General features: G+C 34.6%; 4 protein-coding genes across 10 annotated transcripts; 1 reads left to right on the top strand and 3 right to left on the bottom strand.

Annotated features, from left to right (window-relative positions):
* Window positions 1-3,399: 3,399 nt before the first annotated feature.
* On the bottom strand, window positions 3,400-9,444 carry LOC140883112 (uncharacterized). Of its 2 annotated transcripts, none has more exons than XM_073289444.1 (10): window positions 9,059-9,444; window positions 8,248-8,322; window positions 8,027-8,151; window positions 7,767-7,927; window positions 6,778-6,847; window positions 6,156-6,210; window positions 5,689-5,772; window positions 4,572-4,610; window positions 4,249-4,295; window positions 3,400-3,600 (listed from the first exon to the last, which is right to left on the bottom strand). In XM_073289444.1, exons 1-10 carry the CDS (start codon window positions 9,179-9,181, stop codon window positions 3,492-3,494), a joined length of 888 nt encoding a protein of 295 aa, XP_073145545.1. In that variant the 5' UTR covers window positions 9,182-9,444; the 3' UTR covers window positions 3,400-3,491. The 2 variants fall into 2 exon arrangements, with proteins under 2 accessions (XP_073145545.1, XP_073145546.1); XM_073289445.1 differs by having other exon boundaries at window positions 8,248-8,319; window positions 9,059-9,441.
* Window positions 9,445-10,948: 1,504 nt separating this feature from the next.
* LOC140882950 (leucine-rich repeat receptor protein kinase HPCA1-like) lies at window positions 10,949-12,077 on the bottom strand (the record flags this gene model as incomplete). The annotated part of the gene is given in 6 exon segments (XM_073289214.1): window positions 10,949-11,095; window positions 11,097-11,146; window positions 11,149-11,235; window positions 11,612-11,750; window positions 11,752-11,832; window positions 11,985-12,077. Coding segments are annotated over 6 exon segments (597 nt in total), but the record flags the coding sequence as incomplete, so codon positions are not given.
* Window positions 12,078-14,844: 2,767 nt separating this feature from the next.
* On the top strand, window positions 14,845-17,224 carry LOC140883444 (FBD-associated F-box protein At2g26860-like). Of its 5 annotated transcripts, XM_073289907.1 has the most exons (5): window positions 14,845-14,958; window positions 15,284-15,348; window positions 15,445-16,371; window positions 16,479-16,622; window positions 16,724-17,224. In XM_073289907.1, exons 1-5 carry the CDS (start codon window positions 14,937-14,939, stop codon window positions 17,039-17,041), a joined length of 1,476 nt encoding a protein of 491 aa, XP_073146008.1. In that variant the 5' UTR covers window positions 14,845-14,936; the 3' UTR covers window positions 17,042-17,224. The 5 variants fall into 5 exon arrangements, with proteins under 5 accessions (XP_073146008.1, XP_073146007.1, XP_073146006.1 ...); XM_073289906.1 differs by having other exon boundaries at window positions 15,284-16,371; XM_073289905.1 differs by lacking the exon at window positions 14,845-14,958 and having other exon boundaries at window positions 14,987-15,348.
* Window positions 17,225-19,224: 2,000 nt separating this feature from the next.
* Window positions 19,225-25,873, bottom strand: LOC140879574 (leucine-rich repeat receptor protein kinase HPCA1-like). Of its 2 annotated transcripts, XM_073283334.1 has the most exons (19): window positions 25,516-25,873; window positions 24,704-24,824; window positions 24,541-24,612; window positions 24,393-24,467; window positions 24,237-24,308; window positions 23,815-23,976; window positions 23,661-23,735; window positions 23,494-23,565; window positions 23,331-23,402; window positions 23,175-23,243; window positions 22,990-23,064; window positions 22,839-22,910; window positions 22,377-22,511; window positions 21,827-22,305; window positions 21,588-21,746; window positions 21,159-21,295; window positions 20,782-21,001; window positions 19,998-20,230; window positions 19,225-19,890 (listed from the first exon to the last, which is right to left on the bottom strand). In XM_073283334.1, exons 1-19 carry the CDS (start codon window positions 25,595-25,597, stop codon window positions 19,411-19,413), a joined length of 2,862 nt encoding a protein of 953 aa, XP_073139435.1. In that variant the 5' UTR covers window positions 25,598-25,873; the 3' UTR covers window positions 19,225-19,410. The 2 variants fall into 2 exon arrangements, with proteins under 2 accessions (XP_073139435.1, XP_073139436.1); XM_073283335.1 differs by lacking the exons at window positions 24,541-24,612; window positions 24,704-24,824; window positions 25,516-25,873 and having other exon boundaries at window positions 24,212-24,308; window positions 24,393-24,407.

The raw sequence follows: 25,873 nt of genomic DNA, 5'->3' as shown, positions 1-25,873 counted from the left end.
GACCGGGAGTTAATATTATATAGAAAGATGCACATTAGTATATAGCTAGTGAGGCCATACGTATGGAAGCCGATCGATCGATGCATTAAGCTTGGGTGTTGTAGATGAGAAAGGGACGTTACAAATACGAGACAGGTTGGCCATTGGAGCCTACTTTCATTCCACCTTCAATTTGTCCATGTTCCAAAATCATGCCCACTATATTGGTCAAGTAGTAAAAAGAAAACAAACAAATTCTATATATACACATTTAGGGCTTGTGAATCTTATCTTTATCAAATTTTATCATATCATATATATATATCCGATTTAGAATATTCATCAACATGCATACTAATTTCATATCGCATTTCACATTTACTTTTTTATTTAGTTCCTAGCTATATAGATTTATAGATATTATTGCATACGCAAACTTCTCAACATTAGCTAGCTATAGAATTAAACTCCGAGCTAGCTAGCTAGGAATTATATATATATATATATATATATATATATATATATATATGCATGCAATAATTATGTGAACTAGAAAGTACACGTACAATATTCTTCGCTCATTTTGGCCACTTCTCCAAAAACACACACAAGCATACAAAAAGGCACCCTAATTAAATACGAAATTCACAGACTCTCAAGTTCGTTAATTAGCCGATGAAGAATATTACGAATTATACAATATTTGAGGTAATTAATGTACGTTTGACATATATGTAGTCAGCTCGAACACATGGCTCGATCAACTCGATCGGGCTCGCTCGAGCTGCGAAATGCATGCGCGGTGGTACATCTAGTCTCGGGAAGAATCGATTCAAATAATGAGAAATGTGATGGAGTTTATAAAAATAATATATTCGAAATTTTAAAATTTGAACATATATATGAACCTAATTGAGATGATTCGAACATATATATAAATATTTTCATGGAATATGGGGAGGTGTGGGGCTGTAGGGCAAAAAGTAACTTGTATGTATGCATAAGGGTAGGCTGGGGGGACATGCAAATACTGCAAAATTCAAGAGAATCCCGTGACCACTATTCCCATTATGACAATAACAACACCTTCTTTTTCTTCGTTTTTTATTGCCCCTTTCCGATCCCTTTCACCTCTTAACTAATCTCCTTCTAATTTCTCTCCTATATATATATTTCATCTCTAATTATAATCACCAACACTTTTAACACATGCTACTTACTTTAAGCATTTTCTGAATTCTCAATAATGCATGGCACAAAACATATAGTTGCTTAAATTAATCCCTTATTATAAAAAATGATCACATTTGAAATTATTTTGTGTCGCATGGAGAATCAGTAAATCATTATCACCTAGTGTTTTTTTTTATTTTTTAAATTTATAGTACTTCTTGATCATGCACCAATTATATATCTTTGGTTCGATTTTATTAATTTTCGCTGTCTTTGTCTATTCTAATGTTTTTTATGCAAAAGTTTTCTTGGTTGGTTGTCCAAAAAAAAAATTCGAGGTCTCTGTCGAGCCACAATTTCATTCAAATTCTTGGCTTCATTTAAGGACGAGTACCCCTAGAAAATTTTGGCATCTAATTAAAATGTTGTTATATGTGAAGTAACGCTTTCTTTAAAAACAATTGGCAAATTGAAATTGTATATTGTTAAATATCCTATATGTTGTCATTGAATAAGATGAAATAAAATTTGAAAAAAAAAATATATACACGTTTTAAATGTCAATTTGGTACTTAAATTAAAGTATCTTTTCTTTCATTTTTTTTAATTCTATCCCATTGGTTATTTGTTCATCGACACTTGATACAATATTGATATATACTAGTAGTCCTAGCTAGCTAGGATGCATGCATTCATCATGTGCGTTACATTTTAATATAATCAAATCGCAAGTTTATTCACATGATGTTTATATAAATTGTAAATATATATTGGATTATTTTTTTTCCCAAATTGAGTTTTTAAATGTTTTTAATTATTTTGTTTTATCATAAAATATAAAGGTATTTTAGGGGAAAATTTTCGATGTGCTTTAAATACCAAAGATAATTACATTAGAAATCTCTAATATAACAATTCAATGTATATATCAGTTTTTTTTTTAAAAAAAATGGATTCTTGAAGATGAACACATAAATATTTCCCTTTTTGTTTTATCATCTAACAGAGCCGTACAGCTATTTATACAACGTAATTTAGAGAATAGAATTCCATTTTGAAGTCAACCACCAATTACTTCACCGGAGTTATAATTAGGCCTCGATCGAAATAAAGGACTTGCGAGAAAAAGAACATATATTTGGCACCAACACATGAATCATATATCTACTCGTGATATACAAGTGCACAAAAAACTCTTTGGATGAAATTATTATTTTTCCATTGTAAAACGTGACGGGTTAATCTGTCAAGCCGCAAATGGATATAGATCTGTGAGACCGTCTCACAAAAAATCCACTCACGAGTAAAACCTTCAAAAGGGAAACTTAATCAAGTTTAGACGGAAAAATTGTATTTTTAATTTCATATGTTTGTTTGTTTGTGATCTTAGTTATTCATGTTGTCAAATTTCACCATTAGTCTTGCGTCTTCTCATTTTTGGAGATTTTATTCATTTTTATTCAGAAGGACGGGGAAAAATGACTAAAATCATTAAAAAAAACCCCACAACGGACTAAAATTGAAATTCAACATAAAGGATTAAAATTACTCGAAAACAAACATACTAAATCAAAACTATAATTTTCTCAGTTTTATGCACACATAAATAGATATATATACGTGTGTGTGTCTGATGTATATATATTTTGATGGTGCGATGATGTTAAAATGAATGGGTCTGCCATGATTCGTCATCTCGTTTTCTTGAATGGACGAATGAAGAGGCATATCCTCCATTGATATCAACTTAAAATTTGTGCAATGTAATTGAAAAGGCCAACAGTGTCTCATTTGATAGATAAATGACACATGCCATCTGCCTTTGGGGTCCTCTAAAACCCTATCTTCTTTTCAAAATTAATCATTTTATTTATTCTCTAAACAAAATTGGACAATCCTAAAATTTTGATCATACCTTATAACCAATGTATTAATCAAGAAATTAAAAATATCTTAAAATTAGCAAGCATTGCACCCTAATTATAGATATGGATCGAAGAATATATATACATTTGAAAAAATAATTTGAAGGAATGATTTAAATTATTCTATTTGGTAGAAATGAGAGCTGATAGAAAATTTTAGGTGAATCCTTATCCACCTATTAACTTACCGCAAAATGACAATTAAAAAGTGAGTTGTTTTTAATATATATTTATTATCTTAAGTAACTTTTAGTCTCGTGATATATATTATGGTAAATTTTCATATTACTATTTAAATTTAAAATGCACTTTGATTCCTATATGAACAATATCAAAGTAATCTTTGTGCAAAAGAAATTTGTGAATGGTTGCAAAACAAAGGGAGACCGCAACAACTAATTTATGACTTGAAAGTCAAGTAGGGGATGCATTTTCAGACAATTTGTTCCTTAAATCCTTGAGAGCATCAACTACTTCCGAATCAAGATTGTGCTTCAACAGTTTACCTTGCATGGAAGTTGATCTGCACAAAAATAGAAATTAAATAAGTACAATAAACAAATGAGCAAATGAATACAATAGTATGGATACTAGATCCTACCAATCGTCGAACAAAATAACGCACCGTTGAATATTACAAAACCAAACCAAACCAAACCAAACCAAACCAAACAAAACTACCCTTCTATGTCAACATACATTCTCGCAGGCAAAGAGTTAGACTGCCTTTGAAGGTTTTTTCCAGAGCTCTATTGATATATTTTACTACGTGGTTCTGTAAAGTATGCCATATATGACTCCTGATCTACTGATTGTAGCCCTTGAAGAATGTAGATGCATAAGTTGGACAAGACTCCGGATATCAAATGTTATGTCTATCATTGACAAACTAACATAACCTCTTTCAACCGCTAGGCGACCTCAGTTATCATGCCCTCAACCTAATTAATCGACTTACTCATTATGATCGTTTTCTGAAAAAGGGTCCTCATTTATTGTATTTACAGCTAGGAGGGAGTCCTTTCCAGAATCCCAGACTAAGGTGTCTCTTTTATGTGTATAATATATGCGCTCACGCACATATATATAAGCAGCCCAGGATGATACTACCAAGTCGGTTCAGTACTCTTCCTTAAAGAGAGAAAATATAAGGGGAATCTTTGTAGCATACCGGTGTTCTTGAAGCATCTGCTCAACCTCCTTTTGTGAAGCTTTGATCTGCAAAACACACTTAGCATCACAAGAACGCAAAATATTTCCATCTCCTCGGCAACTTTAATGTTTGTGGACAATCTACCAAACCAAGAACATCAGAGGTTGAAAAGAAAATCGACATCTTCGGCCTTAGGAACTAAAATCTATGGGATGACCTCAAATATACCAAACCAAGAACATCAGAGGTTGAAAAGAAAATAGACATCTTAGGCCTTAAGAACTAGAACATCATGTAAATCCTAGCGAGAAGTTTAAGAGTTATGCTAATATAGCATTTACCTCTGTAACTAACGCCTTAGAACTCCAAACAAAAGCTCCCTGAAGAAAATCATCATGGCAAGAATGTCTGTCAGATTCTTGGCAAAGATGTTTGTAGTGATTTTATAAAAATAGTTCACAATTTAAACTCAGATGAATCTACTACAGAGGACTAGTGATTGGATACCTTTTTGTACATCCATATTAGACAAATACTAGAGTAACTCTACAGATAATTAAGCAAACACCAGCAGATTACATCAGGTGCAATAGAGAAGACAAGGAACGGTTGATGGCTAACCGATCGAATTGTCAGTAATTTTACATCAGTTTCTGATAAAAAACAAGGATTCAGATTGAATATGCATAAATATTGAGAATTGCTCAGAGGCAGTAAGTTTAATGATGATAATAAAGTAATAAGAGAATAGCGAAGACAAAAAAAAATAACTTAGAAGATTTTAGCAGAAAAACGGCTATGTTGATTTCCATTCCTGGTTACTGTTCTCTTTTCACTTAAATGAAACCAAGCATTACTATTTTCGCAAAATATATTTTCACGACATTTTAAATCTCTCGACACAATCATTACCTTTCATTCAATTCGATATAATTTTTTAAAAAAATTCTCTATTATTATATTTTACGACTTTAGAATAATTTTTTCTTCTGATGCACGACACACTACTGAACAATTTTTTTACACAATTAGATAAGAGATCTATAATAAAAATTCTCTTCCTCCAAAACATAAATCTTATTCCCTCAAAATATTTTCTTAAACCTATCCCCAAATTTCTTTCCCCATAACACAAAAAATGAATCCAAACAAGGCCAAAACTTTCAAACAAACAATACATAATTTGTATCAGTAAACTGGTAACAAGCTTTATTTTCAGAAAACAATACAGCGAATTTCAACAAGATGTTTACACCTTTTACTGCCAAATACAGCAATTACTTCAACGACAACACAATATTCCACAGAGTAGGTAATCTGGAAGTCCTCCATGAGAGACAGACGCCAGATCCCTGACCGGGAAGGTAAAGGATTTTTTTTTTGAAGAAGCCTTTAAGTTATGAAAATAATACAATTCATTATACGGTTTTAGTCCAAAATGTTAAAGACATCACAAACCGCTCCATGAGCTGCATGCTGCTGACATCGATCAGATGTCACAACCCAAACTTTTGGACACCCATCCTCCCTCAATGCTACAATCTAACCATAAGAAACAAAAGCAAGCCATCAGGCGAATTTAAGTAAACACATAAATATTATAACAGAAAATAAATAAATTATTGTTTCAGGAAAGGAATCCACGTTCTTGAATATACGGAAAAACAATTGCCTTAGTCCATTAAACGTTAAGACAGAGACATGAAATATATGTGCCAAAAGAATCGTAAAATTCTACACAAACAAATATTTCACCACATAAATGTTTCAAACTAATTATTAATGTTTAATGTTTTTCCTACTGATAAATTCATAGTAGCAGTAACTGGAAGGAAAGAGAGGTATACCATAAACTCATTGTTTTCTATGATATAAGTTTAAATATGGGTTATGAATCAACATAGGTTTTGTTTTGTGTCTCTCACCTCTTTCTCAATCCATGAATCAGCACATGTTTCAGCTGAGAATACCAAGTCAATCCTGAAAAGAATATTAAACTAGCTATAATATTTATGATATTCACGCAGATAAATCATTCAGCAAGAAAGTAGAACTACAAAAGAAATAGCAAGCAAAAAATGAAGAGCCACAATAAATCAAAGACGATAAGGTTTTCATGCTCATGAAAAAGTAAAGATTGAACATAAGCCAAAATAGTTTTAGCTCTAGGTGAGTCACCTACTCACAGAGCTAAATGTGAAACAAAATGTCATATATGAGAAATCAGGTGTTTGATCTTTGATAAACTAATCCTTTAGTGATGGAGGATGCAATATACGGACACAAACTGTAATTAGAGATCTTGCTAGTGAATAGGAAAAATTTGCACAAAAAATTATAAATAAACATACGAGCACATCTAATTCGTAAATGCATTTATTTTCTCTCGGTATAACCAAAGATTCAATTACTGCAATTAGCTGGTGAAGTAACATAAGACAAAATGAATTTCAACAGCAGTAAAACAAGGATTTTATGATTTTAATAGATTAGCCGTATAAATTCCAAGGAAATTAGGCCATAAAATCTTAGTTCACAAAAGAATACCCAGCAAAAGTTTCTTTGTGCGTTGGTAGGCCAGACATCATGGCATCAAATACAACCACCACTTTCACCTCTGTAGACATTTCAAAATCGTCTATAAGATAGTGCCCGCATGCAAGCAGACAAGAACATATGGAGTAGAATATTTTTCTAGTAAGTCCAAAATTTAAATATAAATAAAAGAATATGTTAGAATCTATATGTAAACAAACATATATGCAGCAGAGAGTTTTCTCCATTCAATAGAATATGTATCTAGTTTTTACCATATGATAACTACTGTACATTTCTAATAAAATTGATGAATGGTAATAAGGACTTCTGTCATCTAGAGTGGAACAAATTTCAATTCATTGACTACAGGAATCGATTTAATCCATTTTCCAATCAACTGATTATGACATTATGCCAACATCTATAGAAGTGCTATTGCATTATTGACTGGCAAATGATCTGCATAGAAAGAATGTAACTCATTGCCGGGCCACACTCTGTCCCGAGGAAATATTTAGAGAAGCAGTTTTGCATATTCTGCTAGAAAATCGAAAGCATATTTTTTTATCACTCTCGACAATTTAATGATTTATCACTTGTAAGATTACTGAACTTCGTTTTTTTGGGAGTGAATCAAGTATCAATGATCTTCGCATGCTGCCAGTAGAAGAGTACATGATAATCCTTATAAATGATAAGCTCTAAATAGATGGGAGGACAATGTTAAGCTCCAAATGATAAAAATAAAAGGCCAAGTTAAACTACATGCTTGAATACTCGAAAACAAAAATTTAGACAATGCTAATATCCAAAAGATAAAAAAAAAGAAAATCCAAGTTATAGACTACAAGCTTGGATACTTGAAAAAAAGATTAAGTTTTAGACAAAGCTACAAGCCACAATCAAACGGTATTTGACAAGAATTTAACAGAATAATACTTCAAAGATATTGATACCATCTAGCTACCGTGAATGAAAAAAAGATTCAAAGCACAAACCTCTTAGCATACTAAATGTTATCAGTTCATCAATAAGCTTTTGGCGAGCAGTATCAAGTCTTCCATTCATGAAATGCTTCTTCAACTTAGCCCAATAGCCACAAACATTATAACCATCAACGAGTAAGACAGGAAATGCTGTGTCTAAACCCTGGTTTGTACTGTTAGAAGAGTTGAGCAAATTATTAAACTTCGATGTTCTACATTGGACAAACTGAAAAATTAAGTTGAACAAAACAGTAAAAGCAAAAAAGTATTACTGGTAGAGGGATAAAGTTGGATCTCGATAAATTTCGCTGTCATCTGGCATTTCTTCCTTTTCCACTCTCTTTCTGCGATAACTAGTTGCAGGCCTGGGCGTGTCAGATTTTCTCTTTTGAAACTCCTATTGTCTCTCAATTCAAAGCATTTGATTAATAAGAAATAAGAAAATTTAGATACAGAAATTTGAAACAATTTAGATATGAATAAATGATATAACCTTCCATAATCTTAAGAACTGCAAATTCTGCTTTACATTTGTCGTAATTCTTGGAGGGGCTGGATCTGAACTCTGCTAGAAAAAAATCCCATTTCTTATTAAAAACCAGGCGAGAATCAATGGTCCTATTACCAAAAAAAAATGGAGAATGCTTTTCCATTCTTCAGAATAATCTTAAGAGTGGTCCAAATACTTCCAAAATACAGATAACATAACTTTTTATTGGATTAAGGTATCTAACCAGTTCATATTAACCAGCGGTTCTCAAAATTAACATAGATTATGTAGAAGCTGCCTTTCAAGTGAGTTTTCTAGCCAAGTGCAAGTCATGCCATGGTAAATTATATGAATCTTGAATCTTGTACAAGTCATTTCAACCAAGTTGTCTCAGTCATCCATTAATCTTCTATAGTACTCTTTAATCTTTATGCCACTAGCGACACTTACAAGGTCAAATGCAAAGGCCCAAATGGGTACACGCTATCAGCTTGAGTGTCATCAAGCACTAACATCAAAAGAAGTCCTCGCATTCCCAAACAAACCAAGCTCAATCTTTTAGAATATCATGCCAACACATGCTATTCCTACATTACTATATAAAACAACTAAAAAATTGAAATATTTCCCATTTCAAAGGGCAACTGCTGTCAAGCAACTGCCTTTACAGAATTTACCTTCTGCAGAAACTTTACAGTGTTTCTTCGGTATGCTTCACGTCCTCACTTAAAACACAGAGTAAGAGTCCAAGCCAATACCAAAATACAGAAACAAATATCAAGATAGACCCATAAACAAGAGAGAAGAGAAATACTTTTTGAGACGGTGTTTGAGATCCTTTACTCTTTTTGGCCACAATCTTGCAAGAACAATTGTACGCACGGCATGTCAATCTCAGGAATAACTGTGACGATGAAGTGGTCGATATGGCTTTCATGAGTAGGCAACTACACTTGGATGCTTCTTGTTCTTGAATTCCATGTACGATTATGCATCTTGGTTGGTCCAAAAAGTTCACTGCATTTCAACGATTCTTGAACCCTTCATTGGCAACATTGTTCTGTCGTTTCGTATTCTTGAAAAAAAGTCTAGTATCCAGCTCAAATGACTGTTGGCTTGTTTTTTTTTTTTTTTTTTCCCTATTTTTTCTCGATGTTTTTGCTCAATAAAGTACTGAACTCGTGGCACAGTGTAAGCCATCCGCAAGGTCCAGCTCAAACCATTATTGGCCTTCCCATATAAAATGAGAAACAACAAGTGAACCCAAAATCACCATTCCTTAAAAAACTTATTCTTTTATATAAAAGAATAAATAAAAACCACACCACCATTTTTTTTAATTTTTTTTTTAAAAATTCAAAGTATTTTGTTTCATATTTAGTATCGATTTTGATTAAATAATACTAGTATTGTTTTGTGTAATTCATTTTTTTTTTTTGGGCATTGAAAGGATCACATTCGGCCAAGATCTCATCGCTCAACCGGATTTTTGAAATGGTTTGTTTTAGGTTTTAACCAAATGTCATCAAATCATTCACATAAAATACATTGGGTATTTTATTTAAAAACATATTTAGAAATATACATTGGGATATGATTATTTTGATTAGATTATGTTTATACAGAAAAGTTGGAGTAGCCAAATAAATTTTATATTATTTCTTAAATTAAAATTAATTAACAAACTGCAAAGGCTTTACCATAAACAAACAACCCAGTAACTTTATTTTTTTTAAGTATATTTCTAAATTAATATAAAAAAGTACAGAGAAAATGTTTAAAAATCATTAAGGTGTTCTTTCTTTCAGTGTATATATATATATATATAACAATGTGTCATTATTTGGAGATTGCAGCATTACAACTGTTAGTTTCAGCCCTTTAATCAGTTGATAATAAGCCACTGATCAATCTAACACAAACTGTGAACAGGTAAAAATAGAATCATATTTGATGACTTTATGCATCCATTCCAGAAAAAATGAGTTGAAGCCAAAGGAAAAAAAAGAGGATATTATCATACAAGAAATCGATCAAAATTACTCGATGAAATTCATAAAAATACAACAATTATACATTTACCTGTGATCATTTACACCAGAATCTTCGTGTTCATGCTCAAAAAATGATTTCTTATGCACCACAGATCATTGGCACATGCTGAGCAACACTACTTGGGTTCTACTTTTGAGGGACTGTAAGCCCCACTGTAAGTAAACAGACTCTCATTGGTATTATAAGGATGTTCAAAGCCTTTGCTTGCTCCTTCATAGCTTGCTGATGTCGATGCGGATTCGGCATTAGGATTCATACCAGCCAATTCCATTGTATTCTCTCTCTCTTTCACTACTTCACTCATCAGCGGTCTGTTAGCACCTGATTCTTGAACACAACTCAGTGCCAAATTTATGAACTTTTCCACGCTTCTTGGCGACATAGACGAAGCAACTATCGGGTCGAGAATTGGCTCGAGGTTGTATAACTCCTTGGTTTTATCCATAGCTTGCCTAATCATTCCAACAATATGTTTCCCTTTCTCAATTGGATTTCTTGCCGTTGTGAGTTCCAGTAGCAATATCCCAAAGCTATAGACGTCACTCTTTTCGTTTAATTGCTGTGTCATGTAGTACTCGGGATCCAAGTATCCTTTTTAAAGAAAAGCAGAAAGGAGTTGAGTGTAAAGATTACAAAAAATGGCACTTCATCATAGAACAAAGCCATCTAAGTTGCACACATTTCCCATAAATTCACTCACCATTGTGCCTTTTACTTGAGTTGTAACATGGCCCTTTTCAGATTCCTCGAGCTTGGAGAGACCAAAATCTGCAACTTTAGCAGTCAGGCGTTCGTTCATCTAATAAGATGATGTTTGATTTGACATCCCTGTGAATGTTTGGAGGTCGGCTAGGTCGTGCAGATACTGCAAGCCTCTGCCAGCTCTAAGAACTATTCCGAGTCTCCTTGCCCAATCTAACCTGATTCCTGACTTTCCTGCAAAAGTTAAGTTTATACCATTTATTTTTCTGCAGGGAGATTATCTAGTTCACCATCAATATTAAGAAACCAGAAATGTTGAACGCTGTGTTGTCGTACGAAAGTTATAGCTGGTACATAATAACGTAGCTTATATATTTTACTTGTTTTGATTGTTGTCCCACATAGGCAGCCAAACTAGTTAACATGTAACCATCACAAGGTATAGCTATTTTATTTGAGAATGCAATCACGTTTGAAAACTCAAGACTTGAAACAGGGTAATAAGCCAGAGCACCAATATTGTCCAGTTCAAACATGATAAATTTTCTGGCCGGTTTTCAGTTCAACAGATCGATTCCTGCAATTATGTAGATATGAAGTGCAGAAGTACCTGAGATACTATCTTTCAAGGTGCCATTCGCAATATATTCATATACCAACATTTGTTCCCCTTGGTCAAAACAAAAACCGATAAGACTGACAACATTCTTGGGATGAACCCTCGAGAGAAGCTCAATCTCAGTTTTGAAACTCCAATGCTCCATGCATGGATCCAATCTGAGCTCTATTAATGGCAACCAGTTTCCCATTGGAAAGAATTCCTCTATATAACTGTCATATGTAACCAAAAAAATACAAAAATGATTAGTTGGTATGAATGGGCATAATGGAAAAGATACTAATACTTAAAGAGCAGAATAACTAGAAGTAATAACTTCCACCAAAAATATTGTAACATGGAACGAAAATTATTAAAAAGTTACCTTTCCATAGCCACCAACTCCAATACAGTTACTTTCTGCAAAGTTACTTGCGCATTTCTTCATTTCTTCAAAGGAGAAGTTTCTTGCACCTTTTAACTGTTGCCCCCCCCCCCCCCCCCACTGTTGGAATTTGGATATCAGGTTGCTGCAAGAACGACTGAACGAGTACGATTATAACGGTTGTTATGATATATCTACTATTTATGTTATGCGAGAGCATCTTGGACTAACCGTCTTCGATCTCTTGATGTGTGTATTTAAAGGCATAATTTTATTAAAACCAAGTTTTAAACTATGAATCAACAATTTATTTTATGAATTTTTTTTTCACTCTCAAAATGTTCTAAAAGTAGTACATTTAAGTTTTGCAGACTTGTAGTCTGGTATGCTAGCTTATAATAATTAATAGAAAACTAGGCAAATCAAATTATCAAACTTACCAAAAGGATCATTCTTTTTGTCAGCTGTTTCAGCTCTTCTCTTCTGGCAGAAAGCATATATCCAACGAGGAGTAATAGCAGAAGGAGCACAGCTCCACCAACTGCTACTCCAATGATTATTGTTGTACTTGATAAAAATGCATTTCGTAGACAGTCATAAATTTAGAGTGTCTTAATTCTATGTAGCTTGCCTGCAATAGATGATCCATCATCATCCACAGAATTCTCTGTCAGCAGAAATCTTCTGTAATTGATGCAAGCAATTTCTCCATTCATGCTCAGAAAGTCTCCTGGACAAAGTTGTTTTATCTTCCAAGGTCGGCTTGCCTGTGGTTCTTCCCAGATCTAATCACATACAAAATAATACAAATCCATCCTAAAATAAAACAAACTTGTCGAGAAGACAGAAGCAGAGGCCATAATTCCAATTCGCAAACACTATTCGTTTCGTCTGGGGAAATTAATAAAAACTCATAAGACTCAAAGCATTTCATTCAAATAATATTACCCAATACTCAATCCAACAGTACATCCACATTGCCAGATCCATCCAAAACACAGCTAATATCCAAAAACCAACGAAATTCACAAACCCATTAAAACATAAACGTGACCATATAGACTAAAAACTATTTATTTTAAAATACAGACTTAAAAATAGTTATTTTCTCCGCTGTGATTGCATTGGATCACGGGCTTGTTTACGGCCATTCACCCCACACTTCGAATGAGTGAAAGCCACGGCTGCGCAGCAAACCACTGCCGCCAATCCAATCATCAATATCTTCACAAATCCACCACCGGAATTCCCAGGGTTCTGACCACTATCGTTCCCACTGCCTAAATTTATGTCGAGATTCTGACCTTGAGAACGGGACTGGCCACCACCGGAGTGAATATCAAGATTCGGACCTTGAGAACGGGACTGGCCACCACCGGGGTATTCTTCAATCCAGGCACCGCATTTGTCACATATATCTTTGAACAGTTGAAGTTGGTGACTGTCAGCTGATTTAGGAATGGATAAATGGAGAACTTGATAATCCATCTACCAAGATCAAAGAAAGAAAACAATAATAAAGAGCAGAAATGAAGAGCCTTTGGATACAAAGTTTGAAGGGAGATTTTGGGATTAAAATTCTTGGTTTTAGTTCAACCGACTACAACGCCGTTGTTTTGGGGATATTTAGGCAGATAGCACATTACAACAAGAAGTGTATATTTCAAAAACTAAACTAAAAGCGTCAAGTCCAATTCGTCAACTTAACACAAATCGAACTTAAAAATATCGGGATTTGATTCAAAAAATTTCGGATTAGGGTTGAGGTTTTTTTGGATTCGGATCGAATCGAATTAACCTGAAAATTGACCCAAAAAATTAATCGGATTCGGGTTGGATTACCCGGAGATTTTTATTATTGTTGTTATTATTATTTATATAAAAGTAAGAAAGATTTGCTACATTTTTATACATTGTATATTTGAAAAAATTTATTGTGTATTAATATAATAGATTTTCGTCATTTATTGTTTATTTTCTACAATTTTTATTTTTTGAAATAAATATACTTTAAATTTCTACAACTAAACTTTCAAATTTAAATTATATAAGATTAGATTTTGTGTATTATGTAATTAAATTAAATATTATTATTATTATTGAGTATTTTTAATTTTTTTAATTATTTTGTGAAAAAAAAATAAAAATTAAAAAATCGAATTGGTTTGGGTTAATCGGGTTGGTCGGGTTCGGATTGGTCATTTTCGGATTAGTTTCGGTCAATATATTTTTAAAATTTATTTTCGTCAACCCGACCCGACTCGAATCCACCCGACCTCCCGAATTGACATCCCTAAACTAACCTTCATTTTACCCTTTTTTAAAAAAAACTTTTCCGAATTCTTTTTCTTTATTATTTCTTTCCCATAAAGTTGAATTTACAAATCAAATTAATTTTTTTTAACTGAATAATCCATCAATTTAATTCATTTTTCATATTATATATATATATCGATTGTCTTTCTGTCGCTCTAACTTATTGTACGTTAGTTTTAATTTTTTCTCATCCATTAAATTAAACAATTATATGGTAAATATTCCAAGAACATAAATTCTGTTATAGATGTTTATAAATTTATTGAACAATCAAAGTCATAGTTCATAAATATATCCTTCAGTCGCATTTTAGATTTTAGGCTTTAGCTCATCTTTAGACTAATTTAAATTTAAATTTATTTTATTATCTATACAAAGTATTTTATTGGCCCTTTCAGGTTGATTTTTAAAATAACATTCATTGTGGGCCTTGTGAATGAGTTTTAATGGGCTTCAAATTATTTTGAATTTGGATATTCCATTACTTGAATTGTTGATCCAATAAGTAATATCTATCCTTTTCGTGTGCCATATTTACATAGTAGCCAAACCTCGGGGGTCCGTTGAACTTCAGCACAAGATCATCTTCCCGTTTACATCGGCTTGTTTTAAGATTATTATTATTATTGTTTTATAATGTTGCCCGCTTGTATAACCGGTGAGTTTTACTTCCTTTTGATGCATTTTCTGGTTTCTTTCGTGGAAATATGTTCACCACTCACTCTATTTCCCAAATCTTTTCTTACCCAGTTGCTTGTGTTATGATTCTCTGGTTTTTGTTTTTGTTTTTGACATTTACGTACTTCTGGTGATTTTTTTGTACAAAAGAATGAAATCAATTCAATCACAAAGTAGTGAATTTCAGAATTTCTCATTCGACAGTGTTTCTTACTCTAACCTTGTTGACAGCGTTAATTCTTTAACTAATATGTACAAGTCATTTACGGTAAGGAAGTATCATTTTATTTATTGGGCTCTTGCAGGAATTGCTTGTTTAGCGTTCGGATTCTGGGTTTTGGAGAATGAAATGAGGCGCCGTCGGGTGAAGGTATTTTTCAATGTTGCTAGTTTCAATTGCTATTTATGTTCTTGTTTATTGATTGATCAAAACTCTTACGGTTTTCATGTGGTTACTCATCACAAGCATGGCATTAACGTTGATACTCCCGTGGAGGAGAGAAAAGATAGGATTAGTGAATTGCTGGATGGCGTGATCTCGTTGATTGTTTCGCGATTACATACGAGGGATGCTGTTAGGATGAGCGTCCTGTCAAGGAGATGGCAGCATGTTTACACCTTTGTCTCAGAAGTCAGATTTTATTGTTTTAGCATGTCCACTGGTTCTCTTCTTTGTAAAAATCTCGAGGGGGAAAAGTTGAGTGAGTTAAAAAGAAAGTTTGTCCAAGCAGTGGATACTTTTTTACACCATCATTCTGGTTGTAGAATAACGTCCTTTGACTTGGTTTGTTGCTTTCGTGGATGCATCTCGGACAGTTTTAGAAGATGGATGAATTGTATTGGCAGATTGGGAGTTGAAAGGCTTACCATTCGATATTGTTCTCTTAACCGCGCAGAGAGCAATCCTCATGTTTTCTCTCCTGATATTCTTCTTGGAGCATCGTCGGTGAAACATATATATTTGATGGGTGGTTCTTTCCAAATATCAAGCCATAAAGCTCTTGAAGATCTTGATTTTACTGGTGTTGTTTTCACTTCTGAGTCAGTGGAGTGCATTTTATTGAACTGTAGCAACCTCCAATCTTTAAAATTGAAGTTTTGTGTTCTCCCTTCCAAATTACATATTCATGGTCCTGATCTCCAATTAAAAACTTTGACGTTGTTCAATTGTTCAGAGGTTGTAAAGATAGACTTGTCTGCCAGAAATCTAACTACTTTTGAATTATATACCCTCAGAATGGTGAAGTTAATGTTTTCTAACGTACCGTCGTTACAAAATATACTCATCGACATTGGCGACCGCACAGTGGCCTCTTATGTATTTGAAAAGGTTGCCAAAGATCTTCCTAATCTTAAATGCATGTATTTTTGGACTGACGCCAGTTTCTTTGAGGTGCATGAATCTCTTTTCACCATTCATCCTTTCTTCATCTCCTTAGTAGAATAGTAGGGAAGAAATACTAGAAATATTTATGGAGTAGTGTTTTCATGTTGTCTCAGGCATTTGAAATTGGTGGAGTTAACAATTTTAGGCACCTCAGGCAGTTGGCTTTATTTTTAGATAACCAGAACAAGCTCGATCTGCTAGCACTTGCTACAATCCTGGATGTCTGCCCTCTTTTACACAAGCTCCATGTATCGATGGTATTCATCAGATATTCACATTACACCTTGTTCCACGATCATAATTTTTTTTTTAACGAATATACATGTGACTGATATTTTATTCGGCTTTGTCAATGCAGAGCCAACCATCGACATTTAATGGAGGAGCAGAGAAGAGACTTGTCAGGCACCACACTCAGTTGAAAGAGGTGGAGTTTAGTGGATTTAGTAGCACAGAGAATGAGTATAATTTTATTTTGTACATTGTTGAAAACGTGGTCTCCCTCGAACGATTGTCAATCTTTTTGGATGTTAGATACTACCATCTAAATCTTGGAAGATGGCTACGTTGCAGTTGCATTGGTAATCGAGGAGATTTCGAGATGAGACAGAGGATTATTCGCGAGCGGTTCCAAGGACAGACCATTTCTAAGAATGTTGAGATTCTTATCGTGTAAGAAACTATAACAGATCCATATATAATTAAACGTCAATCCCACATTCTATTCTTATTAGATTATTGTTGTGATTATCAGTCCTGAAGGTTTATTGAATTTAAAGGAATTGATCCGTGTTTATTGGCTTATGCGTTGGTTGAACCAAATGAATAGACATTTATGTTACATGGTGAAAAGGAGAGGTTTCTGATATCATGTATGCACTGATTTCAAATTTTTGAATCAGAGTTTAATAACTTACTCCAACAATGCCTCTGAAGTTGATATCGTAGGTTCAACTCTGCTGCAAGAAACATGTATATGTGACTTCACTGTTTTCCAGCGTAAAGTCATTAAATCTATTGGTCGAATACATAAGATTTACCATAAAAGCGTTTGTCAATAGGAAAAAAGCGATTTCATGACAATCAATGTATCTGTTTGGGTTTTACTTATCTTACCTTACAAAAGAAGCTATTGTTCCATTTTATTTTCGAACGTTTACTTTCTCTTATTATTCCTGTTTAATAAATCATTTTTCTTGTCGAGATTTTTTTTTTATCAAAGTTGTCAAAACACTGAAAATAAATTGTTAGTATAGTTCAAGTTACAAGATACATGGATTTTAATGCGGACGAATCATGAAAGAAAATGTATTTTATACGCTTGTATATTCGAGTTATTTAAAACAAATCAAAGTAGACATAAAATAATAAACTCACTCGTGCTGCAATGTGAGATATATAAAAGACCACATCATTCTAAGGTGTTTCTTTTTTTTTTTTTTCTTTTCTTTTCTTTTGTTTTTTTGGGCGGGATTTTTCCCCTCAAAAGGTTGAGCAACGAAATCAATATGAACCCTCACTTTATGTAACCTTCAACATTACACAAGAGGAAAACTAAAATTAATTTAACAAAACAGCACCAAGTATCATACTCTTGACTTACATCACAATCTCTGGCTTCAAGATGTGAGGTCCATTGCCGTAAACTTCAATACTTCATCAGAGACATGTAGGGGTGATCACGGTGCGGTTTGGCGGTTTTTCATAAGAAATTCAAATCGAATTGCCAATTGCGGTTCGGTTATATTTTATTTTTTTTGTTGCCATTTTATATGTAAAATCATTTTCGCGGTTTTTGGCGGTTTTAAGCGGTTGCGGTCGATTCGCAGTTTTTTTTAATGATAGGTAAAATGGAAAAAAAAAATAAAACTATTCAAATTATTAGAATAATGAATGAAAATTATAATAAACAAAATAAAATTAAATAAAATAACAATCAAGCGACTAAATAAAGTTAATCAATTATAATATGTTTAGACAAGGTTGAAGATTAATATTTGTATAGAAAAGTAGTAAATAGATTATGAAAAGAGAAAGAGGAGAAATTTTTTTGAAGAAGAGTTGAGAGATAAAAGAGTGGAGGCGGCATATGATCGAATCGATTGTGTATGATGTATATACAATGTGCTATGAATATAACCCTAGCTAAATACCATTATACACGGCGGTGCGATTCGGGGCGGTTTGAGCCAAAAATTATAACCGAACCATGACGGCGGAGCGGTTTTCATTTTTTTTTAAAAACCGCGATTATTTTAAAAAATGAGATACGGCGGTGCGGGATGGTCGGTTCGGGCGGTTTTTGAAAAAATGTGATCACCCCTAGAGACATGAATGTCTTCTCCTAGAAATACAAGCGTGTTTCTTGACACAAACACTACACATTACCGTGCATCGAGACGACAGCCGTCTCGACCACAACAACACAAGGCCCTATCAGGTATCCCTTGTCAATTTTCGCAGTTTAATCAAGCAAGGCATTACCGATTGATTATATGAGATATTAGGAGAAGGGTTCAGATTTCTTCTTAAGGAGTAAAGGTGAAGTCTTAGACTAAAAGAGTGAGGTTTGAAATTGATTAATCAAATGTATAATTCAAAATATGAAATATTATTATACCTGATGCAATATCAACAACTCAACATCGAGTTACGAAGAAATTAAAAGCTTTGATGATTTCTTTAATATGGCCGTCCGTATATATAAGGTGTCATTATTTGGAGATTGAAGCATTACAACTGTTAGTTTCAGCCCTTTAATCAGTTGATCATAAGCCACTGATCAATCTAACACAAACTGTGAACAGGTGAAAATAGAATCGTATTTGATGGCTTTATGCATATCCATTCCAGAAAAAAATTAGTTGAAGCCAAAGGAAAAAAAGGATATTATCATACAAGAAATCAATCAAAATTACTCGATGAAATTCATAAAAATACAACAATTATACATTTACCTGTGACCATTTACACCATAATCTTCGTGTTCATGCTCGAAAAATGATTTCTTATGCACCACAGATCATTGGCACATGCTGAGCAACACTACTTGGGTTCTACTTTTCTTGAGGGACTGTAAGCCCCACTGTAAGTAAACAGACTCTCATTGCTATTATAAGGATGTTCAAAACCTTTGCTTGCTCCTTCATAGCTTGCTGATGTTGATGCGGATTCGGCATTAGGATTCATACCGGCCAATTCCATTGTATTCTCTATCTCTTTCACTACCTCACTCATCAGCGGTCTGTTAGCACCGGATTCTTGAACACAACTCAGCGCCAAATTTATGAACTTTTCCACGCTTCTTGGCGACATAGACGAAGCAACTATCGGGTCGAGAATTGGCTCGAGGTTGTATAACTCCTTGGTTTTATCCATTGCTTGCCTAATCATTCCAACAATATGTTTCCCTTTCTCAATTGGATTTCTTGCTGTTGCGAGTTCCAGTAGCAATATCCCAAAGCTATAGACGTCACTCTTTTCGGTTAATTGCTGTGTCATGTAGTACTCGGGATCCAAGTATCCCTTGTAAAGAAAAGCAGAAAGGAGTTGAGTGTAAAGATTAGACAAAGGGCACTGCATCATAGAACAAAGCCATTTAAGCTGCACACATTTCCCATAAATTCACTCACCATTGTGCCTTTTACTTGAGTTGTAACATGGTCCTTTTCAGATTCCTTGAGCTTGGAGAGACCGAAATCTGCGACTTTAGCAGTCAGGCGTTCATCTAATAAGATGTTGTTTGATTTGATATCCCTGTGTATGATTGGAGGGTCGGCTAGGTCGTGCAGATACTGCAAGCCTTTGCCTGCTCCAAGAGCTATTCCGAGTCTCCTTGCCCAATCTAACCTGATTCCTGACTTCCCTGCAAAAGTTAAGTTTATACCATTTATTTTTCTGCAGGGAGATGATCTAGTTCACCATCAGTAGCAAGAAACCAGACATGTTGAACGCTGTGTTGTCGTACGAAAGTTATAGCTGGTACATAATAATGCAGCTTATATATTTCACTTGTTTTGATTGTTGTACCACATAGGCAGCCAAACTAGTTAACATGTAACCATCACAAGGTATAGCTATTTTATTTGAGAATGCAATTATGTTTGAAAACTCAAGACTTGGAAACAGGGAGAATAAGCCAGAGCAACAATATTGTCCAGTTCAAACATGATAATTAAATCTTCTGCCCGGTTTTCAGTTTAATTGTAAGGCCCGGGATTAATTAGAGATTAATCCGAATTTATTTAAATTTTAATCCGAGTATATTTAATTTAAGAATATTAGAATTTAAATAAATTCGGATTAATCTCTAATTAATCCCGGGCCTTACATTAATAGATCGATTCTTCCAAATCTATGGAAGATCCTTAGGCATGTACTTAACATTCCGTATGTAGATATGAAGTGCAGAAGTACCTGAGATACTATCTTTCAAGGTGCCATTCGCAATATATTCATATACCAACATTTGTTCGCCTTGGTCGAAACAAAAACCGATAAGACTGACAACATTCTTGTGATGAACCCTCGAGAGAAGCTCAATCTCAGTTTTGAACTCCAATGCTCCCTGCATGGATCCAATCTGAGCTCTTTTGATGGCAACCAGTTTCCCATTGGAAAGATTTCCTCTATATACCTGACATATGTTACCAAAAAAAAATACAGAATTGATTATTAGTTGGTATGAATTGACATAATAGAAAAGCTACTAATATTTAAAGAACAGAATAACTAGAAGTAATAACTTCGACCAAAAACATCGTATCATGGAACGAAAAATATTGAAAAGTTACCTTTCCATAGCCACCAACTCCAATACAGTTACTTTCTGCAAAGTTATTTGTGCACTTCTTCAGTTCTTCAAAGGAGAAGCTTCTTGCTCCTTTTAACTGTGGAACCCCCCCACTGTTAGAATTTGGATCCCAGGTTGCTGCAAGAACGAGTACGATTATAACGGTTGTTATGATATATCTACTATTATGTTATGCGAGAGCATCTTGCACTAACCATCTTCGATCTCTTGATGTGTCATCTTTGTATTTACAGGCATACCTCTATTAAAACCATGTTTTAAACAATGAATCAACAATTTATTTTATGAACAAATTTTTTTTTCACTCTCAAAATGTTCTAGAAGTAGCACATTTAAGTTTTACAGACTTGTGGTCTACTAGCTTATAATAATTAACAGAAGACTAGGCAAATCAAATTATCAAACATACCAAAAGGATCATTCTTTTTGTCAGCTGTTTCAGCTCTTCTCTTCTGGCGGAAAGCATATAATCCAGCGAGGAGTAATAGCAGAAGGAGGACAGCTCCACCAACTGCTACTCCAATGATAATTGTGGTACTTGATGAATGGCGTTTCCCCGCATCCAGACCTGAAGAATACACGTAAATCCAATTGTCTTGCAATGTCAAGTGAATCTCATTTTAGAGATTGCATGGGAGATTGAATTACCTGCAAAGTATGCATAGTTGTTGCCAATAAAATAGAAGGGTCCAAATCCAGGTGGTGGCTTGAATGTCTGATTGCTTAGAAGAAAACCGATTCCAGTAATCGCAGTTCGATTAAAATAATCTTGACCGGATGGAAAAACTTGTAGATTCAGTAAAAGGTAGTTATCAACATTTTTAGTTGGATTACCCAGAGAAACTGAATCCACAGGGAGACTATTGGACTTAAAAGAGTTCATCAGTCCTTGATTCAGAGATGTATAAATACTTGAATTTCCGAAATTGGAGAAGGTAGGAGCTCGGAAAAACAGGGTTCCTGTGTAGGGATAAGCACATTTACAGGTGGGGCTCGAAACTTTGTCTGAACTACAGGAAAGTGGATTGCAGTTTTCTGCAGGTGTTGAGTATGAGGAATCATTCTGCCGAGGTATAGTGCAGTACTTCTCTGTTGCTCCTTCGTAACATATCGGGTTATTCGCAAGTCTGCAGTTATATACCATGGGTTCAGAAACTTAACACCGAAAGATGATAACTAAGAGTGGCGAAAAATGTACATGATTGTGATGCTGTAACCAACTCGTTGTGTAAAGGCGCCAACGGAGTTGCTTTGTAAATCGATCAGCTGCAGTTGGCTGCTGTAGCTGGAGCCAATGTCTAGTGTCCCATTGATCCGATTGTTCTTCAATACTCTAGGAGGAAAATAAGGGGACTATGCATCAACATTCATGGTCATCACTACAAGAACAAAAACACTTGACAGCGCCTAATGTTATTATATACGATATGATGAGCCGCTACAGAAGTTGTAGCTCCATTTCGAAACACATGATACATAGTACCCCATTTCAGTGGAGGCAGCTTCCCCCCACTCCATCTCCATTTCTGAACACCACAGGATACAAGCGGGGGCGTACATGTTCGTGATTGACCGAGTAATATATGAGCCACTATGGCTTTTAGTCCCCCCTTAATGTTTTATGATGCACTACATAATAGGAACGTCAGAGTTTACTCACATGGTCTGTAATTGGGGGTGGCTAAATAGAGAAACTGGGAGCTGTCCTTGAAGTTTTGTATTTTCCATTATTCTGCAAGTTCAACAGTGTTAGGGACCGAAAGCAATGCCAAATGACACTTTTATATACGAAGCCAAAGAGGGAGAGGTACAGTGAAGTCAGTGACTGCAAAGACGAAAACCATGCCGGAATATCAGATGAATCAAACGAGTTGTTGCTCATGTCCCTGCAAAACCACAATTTACGACCTTCAACTGTTGTTTCATTCGCCATTTATCTTGTTATGGAAACATCACAATTTAACACTTTCAAAGCGTAAATCGGGGCTCAACTTACAGATAATTCAGCGCAATCATGCCAGTTAAATTGGGCAAGGCTCCAATTAACTTATTGTTTGCCAAATACCTGGAATGTTCATCGGACATGTATTTCTATTTATGTATGATACTAACAAAATACACTAAAAAAAATTACAAAGTTTATTCCACTTACAGGTCGTTGACAGCAACAAGATTGTTTAGTGTTTGAGGAACAGATCCATTTAAAGAGTTCCCATCAAGCCGTCTGTTGTAATGCGAGGTATTTAGTCCAAACTTTCCTAGTAAATCACATTTCAAGATAATTCTGGTGCAGAAAATCGGATAATGACACTTACACAACCTCCAGAGATATTACAAGCCCGATCGTGGCTGGTATTTTTCCAGTTAGCTGATTATTTTCAAGAAGCCTAATCAAGCAACCATGGTTAAAACTTGAAACATAGATGGGTGAAATTTTTTTATTCAAATTTCTTAGCTGTACAATAAACTTGGAACTACTTACAAATGTATAAGAGTCAAATTCGAGTTAAACAGCTGTGGTGGTATGTCACCAGATAGCTGATTATTTCCTAAATGACTGCAGCATAATCATGGAATTCTGGTTAGTACATGATCGATCAGTTTAAACACAAAAATTAATGTGAAAATGTACATACAAATGTTTGGCATTCACGAGCATATCAAGACCTGGTGTGCTTCCATCTGAGACGGGGAGAGATCCTGTAAGCTTGTTATCGGCTAAATCCAGCCAATAAAGGTTCGATAAACTGCCAATAGAAGGTGGTATCCCGCCAATGAAATTGTTCGAATTGAGAGACCTTTATAGAAAAGGAAAGGGAGCATCACATCAGATTTGCAATGCAACAAGAAGAAAAGTGCAGCAGAACTAAAAGCTAAAAAAACAAGCCCAATTGAATATGAACGAAATCCAAACTTTAGCATTCCGAATAATCTTAACTGAGATTCTTATTGCTGTCGTTAAAGTACATCAACAATCAATCGAGATTATGCATCTTTGAAAATTTCGCAGTACAAAGACATGTAGATAAGTACATAGCAGATATTCAAAAGCCCTCACAGGTAGACCAATTGTTGTAGAGATCCTATTGAGGGTGGTATTGCACCAGAAAATCCACAACCAACGAGGATTCTGCGATGCACAAAGCAGAAATTATCTTAAAGTACGAGTAATATGTGTATTACAAGGTGCTATAACGCGTTAAGATTCACTTACAAGCTCGATAACTTCTGCAAGCTGTCCATTTGTGAAGGCAGAGATCCAGTCATCTCTTTGTTGTATGATAGATCCCTGAACATACAAAACTTATGGCAATTAAGAAACAAATACAAACAAAGAATTTGCAATGCTCGGAAACACCTACAGGATTTGCAACTGAGGTAACATGTTGATGTCTGAGGATAGCTGACCTCTCAAGTCCATGCTTGCCAATGTGCTGAAAAGATTAGATGTCTGGGATTATATCAGAAACACATGAACGATTCGCAGCAGTCTCCTCTAAGCTGCAAATATCGGCAAAGACTTACATTGAAACAACGCGGTTGTTAGAGCAACCAATTCCATCCCAACCACTTCCACAAGGATCAGCCCCCACCCAATTCGGAGGTACATTGTCCCATTTGTCTCTCAGAGCATTTAGACCAGCAACTGCATCATGGAAAAAATATGTCCTTCAGTTCATTACAGCGTTGATCATAAGCCATTGTCCCCATCATTTGGTGATCAGAACTCGTAAAAACGACACTGACAAATTATTTAAGGGCCTAGAGTAGGAGAACAGGTTTTCAAATTTCGATATGAAATCGAACAAAATACAGATCATAACAAGACAAACACATGGCTTCTGGCTTCAAGTGCTCCATCAAACTACGAGTGTTGATTTATTCTCATTCCGGGAAATACGGAAGTATCAAAAGAACCCATATATCCGTCCCCAAAACCCAATTCTATGCCATGCTTGAAAGTGAGAAAATGGACTAAAATAAGTTCAATTGGCCATCTTAAAAAGCTCCAAATAACAAAGTAAACTTTTTCAACCGACAGCAAAAAGAACGCAGCTTTCGATATTTCCCTCTAACATATGTAAAAAACATATCAGATTACTTATAAGTTGAGATCCTGAAGAGAATCAAGAGATGGCTCAGTCCAGCTCTACATATTCAAGAGTACAGTAGCTAAGATCTTCATTATAAATCTCACCAAACTCATTTGCATAAAAACATCAGATGACTCCTCCATTAATACATAACAAACAACCCACTCAAGAACTCACAAATCATAGAAACATATGTAATAAGTCTGAAATACAATTTTTGTATGCAAGATGAGAAAAACATACAATCATCTGGATCTGTAAGTGCTGTCGCAACCAAAACGTGGACCAAACCAACCAGCAAAGAAAGATGAATCTTCCAATACATGTTTGCTCAAGAACCTCGAAGTTTGATATAATCCAGAACAAAATTTCAAGAAAAAAAAAACTAAACAGCCCACATATCTGCACAGACTGAGGAAACGAAAGCTTCACAATGACAAATATAGCAGCACTAACTTTTGCCCAGCTTGCAAAGAGTTGAATACAATATCTTTTCTTGCAGCCAACTCATGTTCGAATGTCTTACCAATTCCCATTTTGAATTTCACAAGCTACCTCAGAGTGTCTTAAGAAAATATAATAAATATTACTTCTTGACATT

Source organism: Henckelia pumila, chromosome 2 (assembly GCF_033568475.1).
Source record: "Henckelia pumila isolate YLH828 chromosome 2, ASM3356847v2, whole genome shotgun sequence".
NCBI classification, from domain to species: Eukaryota; Viridiplantae; Streptophyta; class Magnoliopsida; order Lamiales; family Gesneriaceae; genus Henckelia; species Henckelia pumila.
This window is presented reverse-complemented; position numbering and strand designations above follow the sequence as displayed.